Source organism: Bos taurus, chromosome 24 (assembly GCF_002263795.3).
Source record: "Bos taurus isolate L1 Dominette 01449 registration number 42190680 breed Hereford chromosome 24, ARS-UCD2.0, whole genome shotgun sequence".
Classification (NCBI taxonomy): domain Eukaryota; kingdom Metazoa; phylum Chordata; class Mammalia; order Artiodactyla; family Bovidae; genus Bos; species Bos taurus.
The window spans coordinates 44,546,496-44,574,474 of record NC_037351.1 but is presented as its reverse complement, the minus strand read 5'-3'; the positions used below and the strand labels follow the sequence as shown (position 1 = coordinate 44,574,474).

Sequence of the window (27,979 nt, the reverse complement as noted above, 5' to 3'; positions counted from 1 at the left end):
TCTGTAGATGGCTCAGATGGTAAAAAATCTGCCTGCAATTCAGGAGACCCGTGTTCAATCCCTGGGTCAGGAAGACCCCTAGAGAAGGAAATGGCAACCCACGCCAGTATTCTTGCCTGGAGAATCCCATAGACAGATGAGCCTGGCAGGTTACAGTCCATGGGGTGGCAAAGAGTCAGACATGACTGAGCGACTAACACTTTCACTTTCTGTACCTACACCTGAATCTTCATAACTCTCCAAAGCCACAGAGGTATACATAAAATATTCCAAAAGAATGGGGGAAAGTTTGCCAACTGTTGGAAGATAAATGGCCTGGAGACTCCATGCTCCAAAGGCAGATTGCTGGATTTCTGGTTCAACGTAGCAAAAGAGATGCTATTTTCTTTTTTTCATTGTCATAAAGTTATGGGTCACAACATTTAATTTGATTAATTCCTGGTTTCCAAAAGGAAACCTTAGGAGGAACTGTGGGAGGCTCAATAAAATAAGTATGTGCAATTGTGAAGACAGAAAAGGAAAAAAAAATTACTTCCATCACAGTCCACAAAGATCGTTTCCAGTCCCAAACATGGGTCCCCAGAGATAGCCTGGAAACAAATTATTGTCAAAGAGATGCTTACCTTTTACAACAGCTCACAGTGAAATAAAACATATAGCTTAACATCTCTCCCACACTCACCTTTCTCTTGCTCTTTTTTCCTTTTATTGTCTCTCTCTCTCGCTTCCCTTTCTTTCTGCCTGATGCTAAACTTCGCGTTCTGAGCCCTTCTACCAATTATTGGATAAGTCGCTTGTCCTTCCTAAACCTCAGTATTCTCATAAGCAAAATGAAGTGTTTATACTATATTAGTACTCTTTTACTTCTAAGTGTGACTACAGGCACAAGTTTGCTCAATCTGCTCTCATACAATTGGTCGTATTAGTGCTCTAACTTATTTAGTTCCAAGATGATGACTGTGGTTTCAGCCTGCACAATGAAGAAGTGAATTTGTTGGTATAATTATGAGGTCTCATCTTTTGGAAAAGTGAGATCAAATGGTTAAGTGAAGTCACTTGAGCCAAAGATGAAAGGGATGTCACATAGGTTAAGACATGGGCCAGAAGTATCTGCTTTGAAACTTCACTGAACAGCTAATTAATTGGTCAACTTGGCTATAATGTGGGCATTTTCTCTTTAACTGCACAATCTGGTGTGTGTATGTGCTCCAATTCCATTGTATAAATTCAAGACTCCTAGACTATCAGGTCTGGTCAGAACCCTTATTGTCCTAGTATTACTTGGGAAAACTGTGAGTAAAGAAGATCTTTCAGCTGGTTAGCAGAGGAGACAAGACTGAGGCAGGTACTCATAAGCTCACTAAGCCACACAGCAACCATTTGCTAATTAATCTTTCACTTCCTCCCACAGGATGACCTAGAATTCAACTTGGATTGAGGTCAGACAGACCACACTTCACCAGTTTTCCATTTTTTACTCTTCCTTCTTTCCTGGTTTTAACTTTCTCCTCCCATGAGTCCTCTTCTTCCTTCTATTTCAGGTTTAGAAAACTTTCCACACACATGTTTCTTTTGTATGGTTTTCATGACATTTTGTCCATGTGGTTAATATTCCCTCATCTGTATGACTGATTGGAGGAGGCTTCTGTATTATTTTTGGCTTGGGCATCCATTTCCTGCCCGTGACTGACAACAGAGACTGCCTCCCGAAATGACCACAGTGCCTATAAGAGGAGCTGACAGAGGGCAAGACAGAGCCACAAGAAGAAGTGGAGTCACCCAGGCTCAAAGGAATTCAGCTACCTACATGGCAGGCCTCTGATATCTGAGACGTGAGCTAAGAATGAATTCTCAGCATCCATTCATCATGGGGAAAGTACTTGACCCTGGGGACTCACCTTGATTAAGAATGGCATTGGACTAAGAGGTAATAGGTATAAACTTAACTCTCCTCACTGTTTCTCCAATATCTGATGGGAGCCTGGACAGCAGCAGTCAAAATATCTGAAGCCCCTGGCCTAACTTCACATCAAAGTATGCAAAGATTGTTTTCACCAAGAGGTTGAAACAGGAAGAACATCATTCACACTAGAGACTTCTTCCACTGCCTCAGGAGAACTTGGCTCCGAGAGCATATAGCATTATCTGAATACGCATTGTCATCCTTGGACAGGTTTGCTCTCTGGAATGTGCCGCATGTCAGCGTGCATGAGACGGTGGTGCCTGGTGAGACGGCAGCCCAGATGAAGCTTTTCCCAACTCTGAGAGTCTGTGCAGTTCACCTTCCCACTATTTATCCATTATTTGGCTCCAGGCAAGCATTTTTATAGGTGAAGATTTACCAGATGGTGTGCATTTAGAAAATAGGTCAAAAGAGTCACTGCCTTTTGAAACCAAAGAAGCAGTAGGACAGGAGTGAAATAGAGGAAAAAGGTGAAGAGTCTGTGTAACTTTCCAGCTCTAGGTATGTGGTAAGGGGGCTAACAAGACAACACATCTATATACTGGGGCAGGGGGATGGAGAACGAATGACTTTCCAAGCAGAAAAGAGGAAATGAAGTGTGCAACTGCTGCACAGTCTCTAATTCCTCTCTCCAGAATGGTAATGACTTCCATTTGGGCTTCCCTCATAGCTCAGTTGGTAAAGAATCCACCTGCAATGCAGGAGACCCCAGTTCGATTCCTGGGTCGGGAAGATCCCCTGGAGAAGGGATAGGCTACCCACTCCAGTTTTCTTGGGCTTCCCTTGTGGCTCAGCTGGTAAAGAATTTGCCACAACCCGGGAGACCTGGGTCTGATCCTTGGGTTGGGAAGATCCCCTGGAGAAAGGAAAGGTTACCCACTCCAGTATTCTGGCCTGGAAAATGCCATGGACTGTATTGTCCATGGGGTTGCAAATAGTCGGACATGACTGAGCGACTTTCATGCATATCAGTTCTGATCTCAGGGTGCTCTTTTCACCTTGCTCCTAAATTTGGTCCTCAACAGGGTAAAGAATGGCATTTATATTTATGCCATATCAATTTTGGAGAAGACTAGATCATGTGAAATTGAACATTAAGATGCTGTGGAAATGAGCCACACGGAGAAGGAAGAGGTGGAAGAAGAGAAGGTGTGGAAGGACAGATGCTTATTTTCTAAACATGACCTTCAGTACCATCTAGCCAAACAGATACCTTGATTTGGATAAAGTCCTGAAAATCTTAATGCTTCAGTGTCATCTCTTCTGTCTCCCAGCTTTTAATGGGACTTGGTACTCTTTGGAGTGTATTACATTAAGGTGAATGCTTTGGGTTCCAAGTGCTAAGGACACTTTTTCCCTGATGTTTCAGGGGTTCAGGAATAGAAGGGGCATTTAAAATATCAAGGAGAGGCCATGGTTTAGAAGGAAAGGGAATGATAGGGAATCTGGTCTGTTCCAATAAGGTATTCATCAAGATGTGTAGGGACAACAGGTATAACTATGCAGACCCATAAGCCACGAACAATTAAGATTCATGATAATGTTCAGAAAAAAGGCTCATACAACGCAAAACTAAGCACAAGCAGTGGCAAAAATACCTCAGGGAACTGGATTTTAGCAAGGACAGAAGTGGAAACCTTGTCAGCATACATGTTTCCAGGCTGATATTTAGTCAAGTTTAGGCCATAAGAAATCCTCTTTCATTGGCTGGGAGCTAAATCAAGGGATGTCTTCTTGTTTTAATTACTCTCTTATGCACTCATCACATAATCACTGTGCAGATGCCCTAGGGGAAGGCATGTAATCAGAGGATAGATGAGATTCTGAGAGGAAGGGTGGTGGTAAGATATAGGGACACTGACTGGGGACCAGGCCCTGTGTTCTAGACTTGGCCTTAACTAGCTGGGTGACATGCAGCTGAGTTGCAATGCAGAGGGCAAAGCCCTAGGCTTAGAGTTAAAAGTGACAGTTTTTCTGAACCTGACCAGGTCACTGGATCTCTGAGCCTCAGTGTCCTGTTTCATAAAATGGAAATGCAAGTATTTCTCTTCTAAGATTGCAGGAAGGGCACTCTAAGAAATACATGTAAAATGGCTTTAAGAATTGAAATATGCCATACAAAAGAGATCTGGCCCAATTCTTTGAGTTACAGGTTGGCAGATAGTACCCCCAAAGAGGTAGGATATCATGCCTAAGGTCATAACAGAGTTGGGTGCAGAACTCGATTTCCAGGCTGAATCTAGCTTTCTGTGGCTAACTGCAAAACAATAAGAAGTTGAGGAAGGAGAGGGAGAATCTTAAATGAAGTAACAACCAACTTGTGAATACAAATACAAGGAGTTGTGTGTGGCTACAGTGTGGCTGCCCTCAGATGCAGGGCCCAGAGATAAACCTCTAGCTGGCAAACTTAAGCCAGAGCCCACCTGTAAAACAGTTGAAACATGCAGAAGTCCCCGTAAGACTGCCGAGAACCCTAATGTAACAGCGGCTGGTTTTAGCTTCTGAGACCTTGTTTCTCCAGAGAAGGCAATGGCAACCCACTCCAGTACTTTTGCCTGGAGGGTCCCATGGATGGAGGAGCCTGGTAGCCTGTAGTCCATGGGGTCACTAAGAGTTGGACACGACTGAGCGACTTCACTTTCACTTTTCACTTTCATGCATTGGAGAAGGAAATGGCAACCCACTCCAGTGTTCTTGCCTGGAGAATCCCAGGGACGGGGAAGCCTGGTGGGCTGCCGTCTATGGGGTCACACAGAGTCGGACACGACTGAAACGACTTAGCAGTAGCAGCTTAGCAGACCTTGTTTCTCAGGTCTGTTAAGTTAGGATTCTTGCTTGCAGGTTCTCAGCAATAACATACCATTATTGTTTTCTAACTAAACAATGCTAAGAAAATAGAAATAAGAAAGCTCTTTGCTCATGGCAAGTTCAATTCCACCGCATTGTAAGAGAAAGTAAGAATATGTCTCGTGAAAATTTAATCTTTTAGCAACTCTTGTCTGTGTGTATTAGTTGCTCAGTTGTGTCCAGCTCTTTGTGACCTCATGGACTGTAGCCTACCAGGCTCCACTGTCCATGGAATTCTCCAGGCAAGAATGCTAGAGTGGGTTGCCATTTCCTTCTTCGGGGCATCTTCCTGACCCAGGGATCAAACCTGGGTCTCCTGCATTGCAGCGGATGCTTTAGCATCTGAGCTACTAGGGAAGCCCAACTCTTGTTTGGATGGGCTTAATTTAGGCTTTGCACAAAAAATAAGCACCTTCAATAAAGTCTGATGATCAGAAATGGGGAAACCCAGAAGAGGACATCTATCTGGGCAGACATGAAATGTGGGCCATTCATCCCCTTCGGCAAATGCAGGAGACATGACTGCTAACTGGTCTCTTCATTAAGCAAGGACAACATCTACCACAAGAGCAACTCACAAGCTACTGGCAATTTGGGGCAATCTTTAAGTGGCTTCCAACTCATAGCCATATTTCCTCCTGAAATCTGCTGGCCTGGAAAACGTCTCTAATCCTCATGAATAGATTGCCTTCAGTTTCACTAATGTGACTCCCTGTGAAGGGGGAGGATGAGCAAGGGATAAGCACCATACACAAAGGTCAAACAGTACACTCAAATCTTATCAGGAACGATCAGTCCTCGAAACTAGGCTTTGGTCAGAGAGTTTGTCTGACCTACGGAGTTTTGACTCTTTTCCTAGTAAATAACTACTCTGTTCTACAGGAGTCTTACCATCTGTGTGACATATAGACAGGGGCAAAGGGATATATGCGTAGAAGTGCGAGGCTTCTGTGGCAAGGAAGGTTTACGTGGGTGGGCACATTAGCAAGGAAATTCTGCCAGCAACTGACAAGGAATGAGCAACCAGACTTCAGTTTAGAGATTAGTGGGCAAATCCCAACCCCAGTGGATGTGCCAAGAGACACGGTGGTAAAGTCCCGCAGAGGCAGGAAACTCATGGTGCTGACAGCCAGGTTCTGCCCCGGCCCCACCTTTATGCAGGGAAATGACAGGTCAAGGCTCCACTTGAAGGGTCTACAAAGGGATGCTTATCAAATGCCCATGGACAAAGAGAGGAAAGCACGGTCTTGGTCTGTGGCTTCCTTACCACGTAGCCTTCAAGAGTCACTGGTCATTAGCTTCCAATGGCTCTGCTATAGGTGTTTCAACCTAGGCTGTGTGACAGCTAGGGCTAGCATGTCAGATAAACTAGATATTCATTTGCATCTAGCTCTGACATTCCTGGGATCTTGTTGGTATTCCTAGTGAGTTTTACAGGATTTACCCAACTCGCAAATTCACCACCAGATCAGATGAGGACCTAGGCACCATATTGTTCATTAAATGCATAAAGGTAGGTGGTATGGATGTAATCTAGGCAGCTACTGCGGCTGCCTCTGGGCCCACAGTCCTCAGGCAATGGTGCCCGAAGAGGCAAGACAGTAAATACTGAGTAAACAGGCAAAAAAGGTACAGCAGACTCCAATGTACAAGAAGACCCACTGTCATACGGCTTCTACCTCTCTGCAAACTAGTGAGTGCAATAATGTGCCGAAGACAGCGACTGCTGAATGGCAGGGCCCAGCAACCAAGTCACAGCAGAGTCCAAGCGTGAAGAAAATTCGGCCTTACCTGGAGATACGGAGGAGTCGTAGGGACTTCTCTCCTTGCGGTTCATCTTGAAGGCTTGGATGTCCTTTTCCCTGTACGTTCCAAAGCCTTCGTAGCTCCTCCTTTTACTCGCACTCACGTCACTGTCCCACTTGTCGTTCGGAGGGTTCATCTCGCTGAACACGTCCAGGCTCTCCGGTCTCGCGCCGCCCCCGTCCCCACCGTTGCCAGAGTACCTTTTCGCACAGGAGTCCGCAGGCTCGCTGCTCAAGTCACCTTTGTCCTTGGCCTGCGTCCAGTGCTGGGCATCCGAAAGTGACAGTGTAGACAAGGTGTCCACCTCAAAGTTGTTCTTGGACGCTTTGTGGCTGGCTTCACTGTGCTGATGCTTCTGCTTCTCCTTATGCTTGTTTTTCTCACTCACCAAGGAGAGCTCTTTGTCTGCGCTGCTCAGCCGCTCGCTCAGGATGTGGCTGGAGAAGCCAGTGGCTTTGCCTGCGAAGAGACCACTCAAGTTGTCGTGGGTCCCCAGGAGCCGGTCTTCCTTGTGCTTATGCTTATGTTTGTGTTTCCTCTTGTGGAGCCGACCGCTGGACAGACTGGCGCTGCCCACCTTGGGAGGATTCAGGGATGGCTGCCTGTCACCAAGGCCCATGCCCACGGGCCCCTGCAGGTGCACTCCGTGCTTTGCTTTATGCTTAGCTGTACCAGACATCTTCACGTGGGAGCTTGTGTGGAACTGAGGTGGTGGCACTGTGGGCCTCATGAACGGGGACGCTGCTCCGAGCGTGTGTGACAGGTACACAGGAGCTGGGTACTGACTGTAATAACCAAGGTTCATCATAGGCATTGATGTGTAAGGCATTCCATAGGGTGCATAGTAACTTCCACTGGGAATAGGGTAGCTGAACCCTTGTAAAAAAGGCACCTTTGTCATGGTGTCATTGGTTTTTGCAGGCCTACCACGCTTCTTCTTTGACTTTAAGTCTGAAGTCCTACGAAGATAGAGCAACGGGTCATACTGGATATATGGCACCGGGTAATAGTGATCAAAATTAATCCGAAAAATGCTGGGATACGGATTCTCGTGGTAAAAGGTATAACTCCGGTGGGAGATCCTGAACACCTGGAACTTCGTGATGAGCTCTTCTAGGTCCGCCAGAAACTGGAGATCATCACGGTTTTGCAGGCTTTTCCGTTTCCTCTTGTGCTTTGGCTTCTTGAGGCTTTCGTGGGCCAGAAAGTTGTCCACGATGAGATGCTTCTGCCGGTGGCCATGCCGGTTCTTTGTGCTGGTGTCAGATGGGATGGCCTCCGGGTTGTCCAGGGAGCAGAAATCAAAAGAGTACCTCCGTCGGGATTCAGAACTCTTCTCTGCTTGGTCAGACGTGCTGTTGTTGTCTGTCCCAATGCCACTGTCACTCGGGATCGTCTCTTCACTGTGGGACTCGCTCACAGGGGACAGTGTTATCTCCTTGAGTGACCCGATCTCGCAAAGGTGTGACGGGGAGTTGGCCATCAGCCTGGGTGGAGACAGCTTCCAGGTCCCACTATGGATTCCCTTTTGGGTTTTGGTTGGAAGAGCACTGATGGGCTGGAGATTTGGCATAGTTTTCAACTCTGAAAAATTGGTTTCAGTGCTGGCGGGGCTCAGGTTGCCATTGGACCCACCCAACTGTGTCGAAAGTGGGTGCATAGCTGCTGGTGAAGACGCCACAAGTGACTGAAGGTTGGAAGGCACGGCGGGAACATCCGGCTGGCTAGAAACAGGCCTCGGGTGCTTGATGGCTGTTTTGGGTTCTTCGGATGGGGGTGGCAGCTCTGCCCTCGGCTTCCTGCCCCTTTTCTTGCCGATGTAGATGGTGCCCCTCTTGCTGACATTAATCTGCTTGCCCAGTTTGCTCTCGATCGCTGCTGCCCCAGGGCTGGTCTCCGGGGGAGCTTTGGCCTTCAGTGCTATGCTGCTGGAGCAGGACAAGATCTGGTTCAATATATTTTTCCTCTTGAGTGTTTTCATCTTATTAATAGTTTTGATGGTCTTCTTATCCAATACCCCAAGCTTTCCTACTTTTTTGTGAAATTTCATCTCGCTCATGGGTTTGTCCTCTCCTGGCACTAGTTGGGCCAACTTAGCTAAACTACGTCGTCTCTTTCTCTTCTTGGTGCCAGGAAACTCCCGACTGATGGGACTGACTGGACTGGTGGACGTCCCCTCATGAATTGTCTCAACCGTGAGCAAAGGCTGCTTCTTTGGTCGCCCCCGCTTCTTTTTGACTGGCGTGATCACAGTAAGACTGTCTGTGTTGGTGTAGAGAGGGCTGGATGGAGTGATGGGATAAGCAGACGGCGGTTCCACCATCAATTTATCGGAGGTGGCCATGACTGCCTCCCGAAGCAGACTGGTGGGTTTTGGTTTGCTGCACGTCCACCTCCGTTTGGCGGCAAATTTGGGGTGCTGGATTTCTGGCAGCTTTCTTGCAGAGTGATCTGTGCATGTTGGAGGCGTCATGACCATGGGTGGCTTTCTCTGCTTAGGTACACCTCCTGGGACAACTTTCTCAGCATTTACACCAGTTTCAAGGCCAGCTGAGGGGGACTCGTTCTCCATCATTTTACCCAACTTAGGGACACGGGGGTCTTTCTTATTACCCTCGGGGTTGGAAAATATCCTATTAACTACTTCACTGCTCATAGTGATTCCCGAAGTCAAGGCTTTCTCTGGCATGATCTTTTCCACCACTGCTTTGATGGACTGTCTCTTTTTCCTCTTATGGCTGCTTGGATCGAGGCAAGGTGCCTTGATAGGGATAGTAATCCGGACATGGCTTGAGTCATTTTCAGGATTACTGACGGAACTCACATTCTGCCTGGCTGGTGAGGCCTCTTGGGCACTATCTGCAGAGTAGCCTTCCCTTTTCCCTTCTGTACTGTCAAATGCTTTCTGAGCATTCTTGACCCAGTCTAGGTCTGAGTTTGGTATGGTTTGACTTATCACATCTTTTTTACTGGACTTTTTCTTGCTGCTTATAGTAGGTGGTTCAAGGGGCTCCTTTGTACTTCCTCCATCTTGATCTACCAAGGGCTGAATCCCACTGCACTCAGCAGAGCTGCTGGGTGGGGCTGGTGAGCTGTGGTTGCTTGGAGATGGAACCACACCTCCCAAGAGCAGATCTTTGTTACTGTTGGGCAACTGATTCCATGTGCTCCCTGCACTGCCTTTCTTACCCTGGGCCTTTGCAAAGGAAGCCATGGGCTCAAGAGCTGGGATCTTGCTGGTGCTTGCAGTTTCTCTGCCAGACTCTGGACTGATGAAGCAATTCTGAGTGGCAGGTCCATTGTCAGAGTTGGTGGACCAGTCCATGTGGTTCTGGCTGCTGCTTTTTTGCTGGTGCTTTGGTTTTAAGGTGTCACTGGTGAAATCCTGTGGGAGGCCTGGGTCATAGTGGAGAGCTGAGTGTTTCTGTGGCCGCTCATAAGCCTAAGGGTGGGTGGAATGGAGAAGGAGAGAGAGAGAAACAAAGATGAGCATGTTGAAACCATTTAAAATTTCATATCAAAGGCTTAATTATTTATAAGTTGGAAATAGCCACCTTTAACACCAGAATGCTTTGTGGAGGTATATTTTTCAGTTTCTTTAGTAAAAATATGTTGCATTGATTTTTGAACATTAATAAGGATGCTTTAATCGTTGCCTTTCTCACCTTAAGTAACAGGATCTGTCTTGGTTTAATGCAATCTCAAGAACAAGAACTATTTAGAGATGGGAGGTCCTCTAAAGGTCCCACAGTCCAGTGCTTCCATTTTCCAAATGAAGAGGCCAAAACTTCAACCATCGAGAGTCCTGCCCAAGGTGGCAGAGTTCAGGAGAGCATCTTAACTTCTCAACAACCTGTGCTCATTTCCATAACTCCAGCTGCAGCTTATTTCTGCCCCGGCTTCTCCTCAAACACACATGGTTCCCTATTGCAGTTTGTGTCTGTTGGGGGTTTATCCTGGAGTACGGCATCTCCGCACTCAAACAAGCAGCTCATTAGGGACCAAGAAGGAGAAAGAGCACAAGTTGAGAAATTAAGAGGGGAAGTTGGTTGTGAAGTATGGGGTTTGGAAAAATCTGGTTTTCATGAAACAGAATGAAAGTCTAAACCCAGTGTTGCTTACTTTGCCCCCAGAAATGACAGAGCTGCATTGAGACAATCCTCTGGCAACACAAAAGTCAAGGGAGGAAAAGTAAGCAACTCAGGGGTGAACTGTGGCTCCTTTAGAGTGGCAAAAGGACTGTCCTCCGTTACCAAATCCCACTTTAGCTTGGGCCTTTGCTACATGAGTTGTTCTCATCCCAGTTCTGGCACCTTATCATTTTAAGGACCTTGTCTTTTTACCAACTTATTACTTGAAATGATAATATTGTCTGTTGTTTCAAGACTGTGATATATTTTCCTAGTGGTTTGGTTTTAAAAATAAATAAGACTTAATTTTCTTCCAAAAAAAAAAGAAAAAAGAGGGGAAGTTGGATGACTGCGACTGCATGGGGGAAAGGGGCCTGTCAAATGTTTTCATGTTTTCATGAAACAATGTATCTCATCTTTGTTGTACTTATCATAGTTTTAAATTTACATTTGATTTTTGTGCTAATTTAATTAATGCCTGTTTTCCTTTCTAGCCTGTGTATACCATCACAGAGATACCAAGCACAGTACCTGGAAAATAGTAGGCACTCGATAAACATTTATTGAATAAATGAGGGAAGACCGATTTTACTATGGGTAATCCATTTTGTCATTAGTGAGATTACTGTATATTGCTACATATTGTCTGCAGACACAGTTACCCTCTCCAGCCCTATTTCTTCTGCCATTCCTTCTGCATGCACCATTGTCTCTCCTGAAGACACCTATCACAATCCTTATAATGCAATGTGCTATTTTTTGTGTACTTTTATGTCTTCTCCTAGACTGGAAGTATTTTGAAGTCAGAGATGCTCTCATTTATCCTTTTATCCCCAGTATCTACTACAAAGCAAACCACCCAGAAAGTTCTCAATAAATGTTTGTTGAATGAACAAACAAAATGATATTTAAGATGCCTATTACCACGACAAAATACATGGCCACACACAAAAGACAATAAGCCACCAATCACTCATTTCATAATGGCTCATAATGAAACTGGAGTTCTCAGATGCATTAAATGTTGAACAAAAGATCCTTCCCAAATACTTAAGGACTAAAGATACTTGAATGGTAACTCCCCCTCAAAGCAATTTTTACTGTTAGCTCTCTTCCATCTCCCATTAATTGTTTCACTTTCCAATTAACTCTGCCTTTGGGGAAACCCATGTGACAGTCAGGAGGGTGGATTTCACTCTGGCAGTTGAAAGGTGAGGCCTGCTCACTTACACTCAGGGCAGACCAGCTGAAAGTAAGCAGTTAAGCATGCCTGGCTCCCAGTGCCTCCATCTGGACACTGCCGGATCCCATTGTTTCTACCATTTCAGCTGCAATTTGCCCTGCTGGGAGAGCTTGGCAATCAAAGGGCAGGGTGGACAAAAGGGAAGCACAACAAAAGATCAGCGGTAATGGGGGAAATGGTGCTTTAAACCTGGTGCTCAGATGGCTGCAGTCAAGGGGCAAAGAGGACTGAGGAGGACTGCTTTTTAAGGGGTGCAGGAGAACAAGGCTTTCCTTCCAGCAGTGGCTGATGGCTATATCCAGTTGCATTTCATAAAATCCCATTTCTTCATCTGTCAGCCATGACAGATTATATACACAATGGTGAGGCTGTCAGTTCCAATATGTCCTTCACTGAGAATTGAGCACTTACTCCATTGAGACAGAGATGGACATGGCAAAACGGGCTTTGAGCTCAGTTGCAGGGGTGCAAGCTCTCCCTCCCATCCTTCCCCAGCTGTCTGGGGGATATTATCCCATATAGAGGGTTTTGACTGGGGCCTTTATTAATCCACAGAGCACATGTTTCCGTTTCCCCTTCAGACTGTAGATTTTTTTCTGGGGGATCAGACTTGAATCTTTTATGGACTTTATACCACCCTCAGTCCCCAGCACGGCTATCTCTGAAATGGTTAGCAAATAAGAGAAGAGCTGATGCTATTCTATATTGGGCTAGATTATTTTTACGGAAAACTTTTAATACAATCAAGTTCAGCATGACTCTTGGTTGCTTCCCCATCCCCACAGATTGACTGTGGAACTCACAGTCATTCTGAAGGTCTGGCTTCCTTTTTATATGTGCTTTCCATGTACATTGAGTCTAGGCCAAATGTTCATCAGGGAAATACCATTTTGAAAACACTAGACAGATTTCTCTCCTACAGGATGTGTTTATGGAAGCATGTCTGTCATGCGAAAAATTACTTTATAAAGTAGATACTATACCCTCCCCCACAACCAATGTATAAATTAACTTATATAAATTTAAATTTTGTACAAGTCAGATTTCTTTTTAAAGAGCATTTTATTTTTTTACATAATTTAAAAAACAAGCATTAAATCACTGCATAAAAACTTAAAAATCTATGAAAATGGAATAAAGGAGCCTTATCTCAGGGTTATCTAAAGCAAGTCCCAATTTTTGTCCCAATAAGAGGATAACATGATGATTCTGGCCTGAGGAAAATCATATAACTCATCAAAAATCAAGCATGACTTTGTGGTTGACAAACGACACTTGGGTTAGCTGTATTTGTGCTACTTTTTGCTGACACCAGTAATTTTAATGTGCTATCTGTGAGATATTTTGCTTTTACATGAACAGAAAGATGTGCCTGGGTATAAGGGAATGAAGGGAGCTTTATCTCTTATTTTGGCACTTGGTACTTCTCAAGATGTGGTCCTGGATCCCTGCATCACAGCCAGCTAAGGTTCTGGTTATTAATACAAATTCCTGGGCCCTGCTGCAGATATACTCATTGGCCATCTCCCAGGGTGGGACTAAGGAATGTGCATTTTAACATGCTCCTCAGATAATTCTGAAACATAATTGAGTTGTAAAACCACTCATCTAATGTTTTAACACCGTAATTCCTCCGGGGTGGGGCTCTTATGTGGTTGCTATGACATTCACAGCACTTTTTGGTGGTAAATATGCAGAGCTACTACAGGCCTGTTAGGATATGTAGTTTGGCACCACTGAGCATTCCTGATTGCTCTCTGAGCTCTTTGTAATTCACATAGTTAGAAACTCTTAACACAGTCCATTCTCTGTTCAGGTTTTCCAAGTGTACTGCACAGTGAGCAGAAGAGTCAATTATATGGGTGGGTGAGAATCCTGTCCTTCCAGAAAGAACTGGGTATGCAGAGGTTCATGACCTCCCACCCTGGGATTTCTATTTCCCCATCTCATCCAAGCCAACCTCAGAGCTCTGGGAATCCCAGCATTCCACCCCTGAGGCTTGAAGCGAGTGCTCAAGCCTGAGCAAGAGGTGAGTGTGGGAGAAAAGGAATGCAACCCCACACTGTCTGATTCAAGGTTCTCAACCCTGGCTGCATGTTAGAATCATCCAGGAAGCTTTGTAAAGAGTACCACAGCTCGGATTTGACTCAGGCCAATTAAGTCAACATTCTAGAGGTCGGACCTGAACAGTAGTACATTTTTCAAAGCTCTCAGCTATCCCAATGCACAGACAGAGTTGAGAACTACCAGATTATATCAAAGACAGGGGTCTGGGTTAGGGACTAAAGAGGCTCTGATATTATCAGGAGATGTTCCAGCTCAGTGGTTTTCAAATGTGTTCCACAGAGTCCCAGGATTTTGTAAAGATATTTCTGAATTGTAGCCAGTGAATTGGGCAACAGAGAGGCTCCAGACCATTCTTTTAACCCTCAATTGAACAGAGCAGCCATGCAAAGGATTTCATTTAAGAGAAAGGAGGTGGAGAGAGATGGTTCTGTCATTTAAGAAAAGACTGAAAATTACCATTTTGGCACATGAATAGGAGGAATGCACATGCCAGCTTCCACTGAACTTGCTCTCAAAGCATCTCTCCTAAGCCCAGTTTGTTCTGCATTTGTGAATGGTAGGTAGAGAAGAATGTCAACTAAGTACCTGATTTAAACCATGGCTTTATGATCCTCTGAATTCAGAGAATTCCATGAATTCTCTGTGTCCCTTCAAAATTCCTATGTTAACATCCTAACTCCCAGTGTCATGGTATCAGGAAATGGGGCCTTTGGGAGCACAGTGTTGGATTAGGTCATGAGAGTGGAGACTTCATGAAAGGGATTAATGCTGTTATAATAAAAGAGACCCCAGAGGGTTCACTTGTCCTTCACCATGTGAGCACACAGGGAAGAGGGCCATCTATGAATCAGGAAATGGGCTCTCTCCACACACTGAATCTGCCAACACCTTGCTCTTGGAATTCCCAGCTTCCAGAACTGTGTGAAATAAATTTCTGTTTTTACAAGCCACTCCATCTACGGTATTCTGTTATAGCAGCCCAAACAGACTAAGACAATGGAACATAGAAAAGCCCCTAAGTGCACATGACGTTTCCAATTATATATATACAGTTCTCATTTCCTGCCACGTGAATTGCCCTCGGAAGTTACCTTAATGTGGTTCCCATAGGAACCATTCTTGATTTGCTATTTGGGGGCCATGAATGATATTGAAGTACTCTATTTATTGGGGGTGATAACAGCTTACACAAATACAGAGGCCGCTCTCATATGTTTCCTTTCGTACACAGTAATTCTATGTAATTAAAAATGATTGCTGACTTGTTTCTAACCATAATGGCATTAATAAGTATTAGACTTGACTTTGCTATGGAAATAAACATAAAACTATAAAATACATGAAACAACTATTTTCAGACATTGGGCAACAGGTAATATAAGCTGTGATTCTAGATAGAAGGGAAACTTAAGAGGCTCTGCCGTATCCCTAGTTTTCTGCCAAGAAGAACTTTCTAAACCTAGGCACAGGGAAGTGGAACCCAGAGAACTATGGGTAGAGGAAATAGAGATCATAGTTTGAGACTCTTGAGGGGACTAGAATCTGGGGTCAGGGTACCTGAGAAGAGGGACTGGTGTAGAAAAGTAACCCTGGAAACCTTAATAGAAATACCCTACATTTTTGGCCAAACTTTAACTTGCACTTGAGGGCAAGACTCCATGAAGCACAGCAGATATATGTTATCGGGGACTGAATGTTGCTAGAGTTCTAAGGTCACATAATATTAGGTAATCTTGCATTTCTGACTAGTCAGAATGGGGAGACTTTAATAAATATCCCAGACAGGCAGCTGATATCCCAGGAATAGTTCTCCTTAAGTGTAGGGTTACTTGAACCCTAGAATAAAAGCTAGCAAAGTCTAAAAAGAATCCTTAATAAGATAAAGCTAATCTCCCAGTAAATTAACTATCAAGCAAAACAAAAGTCAAACTCTTTACAGGAAAATTGTAAAATCTAGAATCTTTACAATATACTATCTACAATTTCCAGGACACAATAAAAAATATTAGACAGGCAATGAGGCAGATAAATATGACCTGTAACCAGGAGGGTAGATATAAATCCAAGGTCCTCAAAACAGCCATTATGCAGATGGCCTAATATTAAGGAAAAGATTGGAACAACTGATAAACATATGGGAAGTCTCAGCATAGAGAGGGCAACTGTACCAAAATAACAATGAAATTATAAATCGGAAAAATACAATATCTGAAATGAAAAATTCTCCATGGGCTTAACAACTTACAGGACATAGTAGAAGAGAACCTCAGAGAACATGAAGAAAAGACAGCAGAAATTATCTAAATTGAAAGGTTCATGAAGTGAGGGAGGGAGATTTAAATAAAAGAACAAACAAACAAACAAAGAAATAGCACTTCACTGACCTATAGAAAAGTATCAAGTGGTCTAACATACATAAAATTAGAATCCCAGTAGATAGGGCATCGGAGAAGGCAATGGCACCCCACTCCAGCACTCTTGCCTGGAAAATCCCATGGACAGAGGAGCCTGGTGGGCTGCAGTCCATGGGGTCGCTAAGAGTCAGACATGACTGAGCGACTTCACTTTCACTTTTCACTTTAATGCATTGGAGAAGGAAATGGCAACCCACTCCAGTGTTCTTGCCTGGAGAATCCCAGGGACGGGGGAGCCTGGTGGGCTGCTGTCTATGGGGTCGCACAGAGTCGGACACGACTGAAGCGACTTAGCAGCAGCAGCAGATAGAGCATAACGCATGTGGATTCATATAGGTAAGAAGTTCAACAAATCCCAAGCAGAGTAAGCACACACAAAAAACTACATCTAAGTACATTGTAAACAAATTGATGAAGACCAAAGAGAAAATGTTAAAAGCAACGGAGAAAAAAGACACATTATATACAGGGAAATAGTGACAAAAATAATGTCTGACATTTTATCAATAAAGATCAAGCCAGAAGACAATCAATACCTTTAAAGTATTAAAACGAAAATAAAGTCAACTTAAATTTTTCTAACCCAAGAAAGCATTCTTCATATCTGAAGCCAAAATGAAGATATTTTCAGATAAATAAAAAGTGAGGAAATTCACTGCTGGTAGACTTGAATTGTTTTTGTCGTTTAGTTGCTAAACTGCATCCGACTCTTTTACGAGCCAACAGACTATAATCCACCAGGTTCCCCTGTCCATGGGATTTCCCAGGCAAGATCATTAGAGTGGTTTGCCATTTCCTTCTCCAGGGAATCCTCCTGACCCAGGGATGGAACATACATCTCCTGCATTGGCAGGCAGATTCTTTACCACTGAGACACCAGGGAAGCCCAGATCTGAATTATAAGAAATGTAAAAGGAAGTTCCTTAGGGTAAAGCAAAATAACACCAGATAGAAACTCAGATCTACATGAATGAATGAGGAACATGGTAATAGTATATATGAGGGCATATAATTTAACACCTATACTTGGTCTTAAAATCTTTAAAAGGCCTGCTTAAAGTGGAGGTATTAACAATGTATCATGAAGTTTATGACTTTTATAGAAACAAAATGTAAAACAATAAAACAAAGGGCAAGAGAAGGGTATATGGAAGTATACACTTGTAAGGTACTTATATTTGAAGAAATACACATTAAATACAAAGACACAGTTTAAAAAGATGGAACGAGACACACCACACAAACATCAAATTGTAGAATGCTGGAGTGACTCAATTAATATAGTGCAAAACGGCCTTCAGAACAGAGAGTATTACCAGAGATAATTAAGGACATTTCAAAATAAGAGAGTCAATTCATCAAGATTAAACAATAATCCTAAATTTGTTTGCACCTCGTACAGATATACGTGAATCAAATATTGGAAATAAAAACTAAGAGAATTAAAGGAAGAAATAGACTACTGTAATTAAAAGGATTTAACACTCTTCTTTCAGTAATTGCTAGAGCAAACTGACGTAAAAAAACAAATTGAAAAAAATATACAGAAAATTTGATCAATGTTCTCAACCAACTTAACCTCACACAACGGCAAAATATCTTCACCCAAATATACTGGATCACAAAAGGAGTAGGAATGGACAGGGAGCACATATGAATGTCCTCAAACATCATTTGAAGCAAGAACATGTCAATTAAAACCACAACTAGATATGACTAAACCCCAAGTAGGATCAGTTCAGTTCAGTGCAGTCACTCAGTCGTGTCTGATTCTTTTCGACCCCATGGACTGCAGCACGCCAGGCCTCCCTGTCCATCACCAACTCCTGGAGTTTACCCAAACTCATTCCATTGAGTCAGTGATGCCAGCCAACCATCTCATCCTCTGTCATCCCCTTCTCCTCCTGCCTTCAATCTTTCCCAGCATCAGGGTCTTTTCAAATGAGTCAGTTCTCTGCATCAGGTGGCCAAAGTACTGGAGTTTCAGCTTTAGCATCATTCCCTCCAAAGAAATCCCAGGGCTGATCTTCAGAATGGACTGGTTGGATCTCCTTGCAGTCCAAGGGACTCTCAAGAGTCTTCTCCAACAGTTCAAAAGCATCAATTCTTGGGCACTCAGCCTTCTTCACAGTCCAACTCTCACATCCATACATGACCACAGGAAAAACCATAGCCTTGACTAGATGGACCTTTGTTGGCAAAGTAATGTCTCTGCTTTTTAATAAGCTGTCTAGGTTGGTCATAACTTTTCTTCCAAGGAACAAGTGTCTTTTTATTCCATGGCTGCAGTCACCATCTGCAGTGATTTTGGAGCCCAGAATGATAAAGTCCAAGTAGGACAGTTAACATTAAAAATACTGAAGATGACCAGTACTGATAAAGGTATGGACAACTGAAACGCTCATCCATTGCTGGAGGGAATGCAAAATGGTACCACTTTGGAAGCTGTTTTGGTCATGCCTTTTAAAGCTAGAAATACTCTTCCCTTGCTGTTGTTGTATAGTTGCTCAATCATGTGCAACTCTTTGCAGTCCCATGGACTGCAGCATACCAAGCTTCCCTGTACTTCACAATTTCCTGGACTTTGCTCACACTCATGTCTATTGAGCCGGTGATGCCATCCAACCATCTCATCCTCTGTCATCACCTTCTCCTCATGCTCTCAATCTTTCCCAGCATCAGGGTCTTTTTCAATAAGTTGGCTCTGCATCAGGTGGCCAAAGTATTGGAGCTCCAGTTTCAGCATCAGTCTTTCCAATGATATTTGGGGTTGCTTTCCTTTAGGATTGACTGGTTTGATCTTGTTGTTGTCCAAAGGACTCTCAAGAGTCTTCTCCAGCACCACAGGTGAAAGCATCAATTCTTCAGCGCTCAGCCTTCTTTATGGTTCAAATCTCACATCCACACGTGACTACTGAAAAAACCATAACTTTGACTAAACTGACCTTTGTCGGCAAAGTGATGTCTCTTCATTTTAATACACTGTCTAGGTTTGTCATAGATTTTCTTCCAAGGAGTGAGCTTCATTTAATTTCATGGCTGCAATCACTGTCTGCAGTGATTTTGGAGCTCAAGAAAATGAAGTCTGTCACAGTTTTCATTGTTTCCCCATCTATCTGCTATGAAAATGGGCTCAGATGCCAGGATCTTAGTTTTTTAAATGTTTAGTTTTAAGCCCGCTTTTTTACTCTCCTCTTTTGCCTTCATCAAGAGGTTCTTTAATTCTTCTGAGCTTTCTGCCATTAGGGTGGTGTCATCTGTACATCTGAGGTTATTGATATTTCTCCTTGCAATCTTGATTCCAGCTTGTGATTCATCCAGCTTGGCATTTCACATGGTGTACTCTGCATATAAGTTAAATAAACAGGATAACAATATACAGCCTTGACGTACTCCTTTCCCAATTTAAAACCAGTCCATTGTTACATGTCTGGTTCTAACTGTTGGTTCTTGACTTGTATACAGGTTTCTCAGGAGACAAGTAAGGTGGTCTGGTATTCCCATCTCTTTAAGAATTTTCCAGTTTGCTATGATCCACACAGTCAAAGGCTTCAGCACAGTCAATGAAGCAGAAGTAGATGTTTTTTCTGGAATTCCTTTGCTTTTTCTATGATCCAATGGAAATTGGCAATTTGATCTTTGGTTCCTCTGACTTTTCTAAATCCAGCTTGTACATCTGCAAGTTCTCAATTCATGCACTATTGAAGCTTAGCTTGAAGGATTTTGAGCATTACCTTGAGAGCATGTGAAATGAGCACATTGTGCGGTAGTTTGAACACTCTTTGGCACTACCCTTCTTTGGGATTCAATACGAGAGACCTGGGTTCAATCCTTGGGTCAGAAAGATGCCCTGAAGAAGGAAATGGCAGCCCACTCCAATATTCTTGCCTGGAAAATCCCATGGACAGAGGGGTCTGGCGGGCTACAGTCCATAGGGTTGCAAAGGGTTGCACATGACTGAGTGACTAACACTTTTCACTTTCTTTAGGATTGGAATGAAAACTGACATTTTCTACTCCTGTGGCTACTGCTGAGTTTTCCAAATTTACTGGCATATCGAGTGCAGCACTTTCACAGCATCATCTTCTATCATTTTAAATAGCTCAGCTGGGATTCTATCACTTCCACTAGCTTTGTTCTTACTAATGCTTCCTAAGGCCACTTAACTTCACGTTCTAGAATGTCTGACTCTAGGTGAGTGACCGCACCATCATGGTTACCCGAGCCATTAAGACCCCTTTTGTATAGTTCTGTGTAATCTTTCCACCTCTTCTTAATCTCTTCTACTTCTGTTAGATCCTTAATGTCTCTGTCCTTTATTGTGCCCATCTTTGCATGAAATGTTCCCTTGGTATCTCTAATTTTCTTGAAGAGATCTCTAGTCTTTCCCATTCTATTGTTTTCCTCTATTTCTTTGTGTTGCTCACTTAAGGAGGCTTTCTTATCTCTCCTTGCTATTCTTTGGAACTCTGTATTCAGTTGTGTATATCTTTCCCTTTCTCCTTTGCCTTTCCCTTATCTTCTTTTCTCAGCTATTTGTAAGGCCTCCTCAACCATTTTGCCTTCTTGCATTTCTTTTTCTTAGGGATGGTTTTGGTCACTGCCTCCTGTACAGTGTTAAGAAACTCTGTCCATAGTTCTTCAGGTTCTCTGTCTATCAGATCTAATCCCTTGAATCTATTTGTCACTTCCACTGTATAATCATAAGGGAATTGATTTAGGTCATACCTGAACGGCCTAGTGGTTTTCCCTACTTTCTTCAATATAAGTCTGAATTCTGCAATAAGGAACTCATGATTTGAGCCACAGTCAGCTCCTAGTCTTGTTTTTGCTGACTGTATAGAGTTTCTTCATCTTCAATTGCACAGAATAAAATCAATGTGATTTTGGTATTGGCCATCTGGTTATATCTATGGGTAGAGTTGTCTCTTTTGTTGTTGGAAGAGGGTGTTTGCTATGACGTTCTCTTGGCAAAACTTTGTTAGCCTTTGCCCTGATTCATTTTGTACTCCAAGGTCTAACTTGTCTGTTACTCCAGGTATCTCCTGACTTCTTACTCTTGCATTCTAGTCCCCTATGATGAAAAGGACATCTTTTTTTGTTAGTTCTAGAAGGTCTTGCAGGTCTTCATAGAATCATTCAATTTCAGCATTAGTGATTGGGGCATAGACTTGGATTACTTGATGAAGAACAGTTTGCCTTGGAAGCAAATTGAGATCATTCTGTCGTTTTTGAGATTGATCCCAAGTACTGCATTTTGGACTCTTCTGTTGAATATGAGGGCTACTCCATTTCTTCAGAGGGATTCTTGCCCACAGTAGTAGATAAAATGGTCATCTGAATTAAATTCGCCCATTCTCATCCATTTTAGTTTACCGTTTCCTAAAAATGTTGATGTTCACTCTTGCCAACTGCTGTCTGACCACATCCTTTTACCTTGATTCATGGACCAAACATTCCAGGTTCCTATGCAATACTGTTCTTTACAGCACTGGACTTTACTTTCACCACCAGACATATCCACGACTGGGTAGAGTTTCCGTTTTGGCTCAGACTCTTCGTTATTTCTGTAGCTATATCTCCACTCTTCCCTAGTGGCGTATTGGACACCTACCAACCTTGCGGTTTTCATCCTTTAGTGTTGTATCTTTTTGCCTTTTCATACTGTTCATGGGGTTCTCGAGGCAAGAATATACTCTATGACTGAGCAACGCCACTCCTGTGCATTTACCCAAGATATGAAAACATGTATCCATAAACAGACTTTTACAAAAACTTTAGAGCAGCTTATTCAGAGTACCTGGAAACAGTCTGGGTGTCAATCAGCAGAAGAACACACAGACTCATCAATGCAAAGAACAAAGTTTGGATATATTCCACAATATGGATACGTCACACACATGAATTATGCAGAGTGAAAAAAGCCAGACTCCAAAAAAGTACATACTGTATGATTTCATTTATGTAAAGTTCTAGGACAGGTAAAACTAATCTATTACGACATAAATGAGAACAGTGGATGCTTGAAGTTGAGTGGGATTGGGAAAGGACAGGAGGAAAGTTTCTAGGGATAATATACATATTTTATATCATGATAAGAGTGTGAGTTACACAGCTGTGTGCATTTGTCAAAACTTTTTGAACTGTATACCTAAGATGTATATATTTCCGTATATGTAAAATTTACCTGGATTATGTAAAAGAAAATACATCAAACAAAGAATTACAAAGAGCACTCTGTCACACACACACACACACACAAAGCCACTCAGGAGAATTCAGGGACACTTTCTTTCCAGTGAACACCTAGGCAGCCAGTGGGTAGTGTTGCCCTACCACAGAGTGCCCTATCACTCTCTCTTTGCTCAGGGACAGCTGAAGGAGCTGACGCCAAACAATGGAGCCTGAATTAAGCAGACAGGTGCCTGTGGCTTTTGCAGGCCACATTCTCTCCTTTCCTCATCCTTGCTAGATTCCCTGACCTGGGCCAACAGGTAGAAAGATGAAGCCTGCCTCCATCCCAGCCACAAATCCACCTTTTTTGAGGTAAGAAGGAAGCTTGACAAGAACCTGCTCACAAATCAAAGTTAAAGCTGCCCCGCCTCCTCTGTAAATCATGTGAGATCCATCTGGGTAATGACTCCTCCAGTGTAATTCCCTATTAAGAGGCTTTATCTGGAGAGATAAGCAGCTGGTTTCCGTGTCACTAATTGCTGTCTGCTGTGATTTTAAAACATCTGCACCATTGTGCTCTTCATTTTCATATTCTAATCACCCTGAAACTTGAAAAAGGTACATCATTGATTGTTTCTATGGGTTAATTAGTACACAGTCTCCTTGTAGAGACAATTTAGAGGCAGCCAGAACCTCAATCAGGAAGTTTGTTTTAAAAATTAATAACATCAGCAGTGGCTGGAGGGACTGTCACGTTCAGGGACATACCAGGACTCTACTGATCTGGGAGCCACCCTTTGTTATGCTCCAAAGAGGAAGGAAGCCAACAGGGCAAGGGGCAGGAGAGCAGAGAGTGGCAGCAAGGGCAGCAGGAGAACGGACAGGCCCGTCCCCAGTGGACGCAGCCGCTGTCTCCACTGTCTTCCTCCCTGCTGCACCACCCCACTTCAACTAGCCTGAGTCACTTTCTTTCCCTGTCAGCACCAGTCAGGACTCTGATAAGTTAAAGAAAGTGAAAGTGAAAGTCACTCATTTGTGTCCGACTCTTTGCAACCCCATGGACTATACAGTCCATGGGATTCTCCAGGCCAGAATACTGGAGTGGGTAGCCTTTCCCTTCTCCAGGGGATCTTCCCAACCCAGGGATGGAACCCAGGTCTTCCACGTTGCAGGTGGATTCTTTACCAGTTGAGCTACAAGGGAAATCCAAGAAAACTGGAGTGGTAGCCTATCCCTTCTCCAGCAGATCTTTCCAACCCAGGAATCGAACAAGGTTCTCCTGAATTGCAGGCAGATGGTTTACCAACTGAGCTATCAGGGAAGCCCAGGACAATGATGAGGACTGAACACAATAGCTGAAGGTGAGAGTGATTTGTTAAAACAATAAGAGCATGAGAGATGATCTCATTAAGTCCACTCATTGTTCTCCCCTCCCCCACGAAAGACCTGAACCATATAGAAGAGAGACACTGGAACCCTGAACTTCTCAAATTCAGGGTTTAAACTGCACATGATTCACCTGGGGGTCTGGTTAAAATGCAGAGTCTGATATAAATAGAAGATCTGGGGTGAACCTGTGATTCTGTATTTCTAACAAGCTCCCAGGTGGTACCCAGGGTCAACCATTTGAGTTGTGCTGGTCCAGACTCTCTTTTCTCAAGTCTACGTGTGAGATCACTATTCCTGAAATCCAAGGGACAGCTGAGAGGCCACAGTGTGTGTGGGGAGGCTTGAGATCTACACAGGAGTCTAAATCCCAGGCTCACAAGTCCTGCGGCCTCTCCTATCTCAGCTTCCTCATCTAGAAATTAATAGCAGTATCCATGTCAAAGAAGATTTGAGAGGATTAGCAGTTGGTGAGCATCAAGTATTTAACAGTGCCTGGCCCTTAGTAGGTGCTATGTTAATGTAGCTATTACACTTACATATTTTTTCAATAAACTGCTTTTCTGAAAAGTAACATCCAGCAGAAATTTGGGATAGGGTAGAGACATTAACCAGGGAGAGCATCATTTAATCTCAGATAGTGAAGAAGGCAATGGCACTCCACTCCAGTACTCTTGCCTGGAAAATCCAATGGACAGAGGAGCCTGGTAGGCTGCAGTCCATGGGGTCGCTAAGTGTTGGGCACGACTGAGAGACTTCACTTTCACTTTTCACTTTGATGCATTGGAGAAGGAAATGGCAACCCACTCCAGTGTTCTTGCCTGGAGAATCCCAGGGATAGAGGAGCCTAGAGGGCTGCTGTCTATGGGGTCGCATAGAGTCGGACACGACTGAAGCAACTTAGCAGCAGCAGCAGCAGTGGAGTCTTGAATTCACTCATTCTCGAAGTCTGTTGCTACCCCTCCTCCAAATTGACCTGATGTTCAGAGTTCAAACTCTTCCTTCACAGCCTCCCTGGTGGTTACCTGACATATAGGGTCACAGTGGGCTTACTTCTGCACAAAATACATTGTTGCGTCTATAAATGTATGTGGGTGTGTGCTCAGTTGGTAGTATCCAGCTCTTTAGGACCTCATGGACTGTAGCCCTCCAAGCTCCCCTGCCCACGGAATTTTCCAGGCAAGAATACTAGAGTGGGTTGCCATTTCCTACTCCAGGGGATCTTCCTGACCCAGGGATTGAACCTGCGTCTCTTGCATATCCTGCATTGGTAGGTAGTTTCTTCACCAGTAAGAACTACCAGTGGTCCCCACTAAATCCACATTTCACCAAGCCTCTCTCCTGCAAGTCTGGGTCACAATTCTGGGCTAGAGCCCAGAGAGCTTTACTTCAGTCAAGTTTGATAAACACTGGTAACCTAAGGGTTTCTACTGGTAAGGGGTTAAGAACTGTACTCCAGGGTAGAGGAATAGCAGAGATCAGGCAGGAAAGGGCCCAAAGATTATATCTAGTTTTGCTTGTTAGAAGACAAAAAAAAACTTAAGATGGGAGAGGGCAGAAGAAAAGAAGTATTTTTCCCCTCTTTACCTCATGCTTTCCTTTTTATAAATCCATTTTACGGCAAAACTGGCGCTTTTTACCATTAGAGCAAAAATAACCATTGATGATAAATCAAGTAAAAAAAGTCACAAAGATGCTGAATTAGCCTGCAGATCCACCTTTTAAAGTTTCCCATAAACACTGCAAACTGCAAGCATTCGGCACATCTTTCATTTTGCACGAGTATCATTTGGATGGCAAGGGAAGCAGAGCGAAGGCAAGGGGCTAGCCTTGTGGGTGAGGGCTGAGGCCCAGAATCCTTTCTGCCCCTGGGGTGTGACCGTGTCCTAGGTGGTTGCCCACAGTGATGTCCCTGGTGTGGCAATCACGTGGGTCCCCATGTCAACCAATATTGACCACACTTGGAATCTCCAATTCAATTCATGCTCCTGAACTTTCTCTAGGAGGCTTCCTGTTGAAGGTAGTATGGCATCTGTCACCTGTGGACTGTCTTCTCTCTTTCTTTGAGAGACAGTGGAGCAGAACTGTGTAGCAGTGAGGAACACAGACTCTTGAGCTGAGATGACTGGGTTCCAATCTTACTCTATGACATTGGGCAAGTTGCTCCACCTGTCTGTGTCCCAATTTCCTTAGCTGCAGAACAGGGATGATAACACATTTATCTAGTAAGGTGAATGCTGCTACTGCTACTGCTACTGTTAAGTCACTTCAGTCGTGTCCGACTCTGTGCGACCCCATAGACAGCAGCCCACCAGGCTCCCCCATCCCTGGGATTCTCCAGGCAAGAACACTGGAGTGGGTTGCCATTTCCTTCTCCAGTAAGGTGACTAGGTGAATCACATATGTCAACCTATGTTGGGCAGCTCATCCAGTGTCAAGTGCACAGTCAAGGCTATTCCAGTGCTCGCTCTGCAGTGGAGAATCCCAAGGGCATGCTCAGGCTCAGGCATCAGAAGGAACTCAGTTCAAATCCCAGCTTCACCTCATATAACCTGTGTGACCTGAGACTTGTTTCTTATCTTCTCTACTTCTAAAATGGGAGAAGTAACACAGCTGTCTAACAAGAGAATATTGGTAAAGACATTGTCATAGAACACACTGTGCATGCTCAACACATTCCAGTTATTACTAACATTATAATTTTATGATTATTAATTATTGGTGTCACCCTTCCCCTCCATCAGAGAAACTCAGTTCTCTCACAAGAGGGGTCAGGATACATGCCCCCTTTACTTCTAGTTATCCTCCTGGTATGAGTTCCAGCTCAGATTTCAGGGTGTGATGACAGGTCTGGGAGGAGGTTTCTGATAACCAGAGGGATAAGAACTAGTATGAAGGAGAATCCAGCCCAAGCACACTCCCTGGCCATGATTCTGCAGTTATTCTGGGCCGTATGGCTTGGCCTTGATCTCTCCAAATGTGCCTGGTGCCTTCCTGCAGTACAAATAGAGTGTCAATCAGTTGTCTAGAAGTTGTAAACTGGACACACATTCTCCCCATTGTCTTTTGCCATGATTTAGCTTAATAGGGATTTTAGGATCTTTCTGCATCAAAACAGAGCATTATACGGAGTTTCTGTTGGTGTGCTTTGGGGTTGGGTGCTGCCGTCCTATAAAGTCATGAAGACAAAATGTACTACTTACTATGATGAATGCTGGTACCTGTCTGTGGGCAGCTGGCATCACTGAAAGGTTAACAGGGAAGTTTGGATGTAGGTTGAAAATCTATGTATGCCTCCATTAGGTCAGAGTCTGATGTATTTGCCTCAATTCATCTGGAGTCATTCATGAAGCAAAGGTATATTTGACCACAACACAGATGAAGTACAATGCTCTCACAATCCTAGACCCTCTTCTATTACAGAGGGAGACATTGAATCAGAAGACTGATGGATTGCTTAAATTCACACCAACAGTCAGGGTCAGAGTTGGTTCAGAGTCTCCCGATTCCAATCTCCAACTGCTCCTCCTGTCCCCTTGCAAGAACCTCCTCCATTTAGGAGACTGGGTGCAAGGCACTGGGAAGACACCCTCTGTTCTGACGTTATTCTCTGGGACCTGCAAGCCGACGCGCTTTGCTGAGCCTCGTTGTACCTATTGGACCTACTCCCATAGGCCTGATTCTTGAACCTGCCTCCAAGGTGAAGCCAACCTGAAGCTTCTGTTCCAGTTTGGTTGCTGGACTATCTCATAATCTGTTCCCACCTTTCCTTCAGCTCCTTGTCAAGTCTGGTCAGACAGCTTGGCCTTAAGAATTACACTTGCTCATTCAGTATGCCTATTCTCAGACACCCGCCTTGCCAATAACTGCTTTAGTAGCAGCCACCTGGTGGATCTCCTGGCTAAACCTCCCGTGGATCACCTGTGGATCTCCTTCCTTGGTCCACTGG

General features: G+C 43.9%; 1 protein-coding gene across 4 annotated transcripts in view; it reads right to left on the bottom strand.

The window, feature by feature from the left end:
- The window catches only part of SETBP1 (SET binding protein 1), a 409,029-nt gene that overhangs the window by 111,633 nt on the left and 269,417 nt on the right, over nucleotides 1-27,979 (bottom strand). For all 4 annotated transcript variants that reach the window (XM_059881067.1, XM_024984548.2, XM_024984552.2 and 1 more), the window contains exon 4: nucleotides 6,602-10,058. In XM_059881067.1, the coding sequence (XP_059737050.1) occupies nucleotides 6,602-10,058 (3,457 nt within the window). The remainder of the gene's footprint in view (nucleotides 1-6,601; nucleotides 10,059-27,979) is intronic.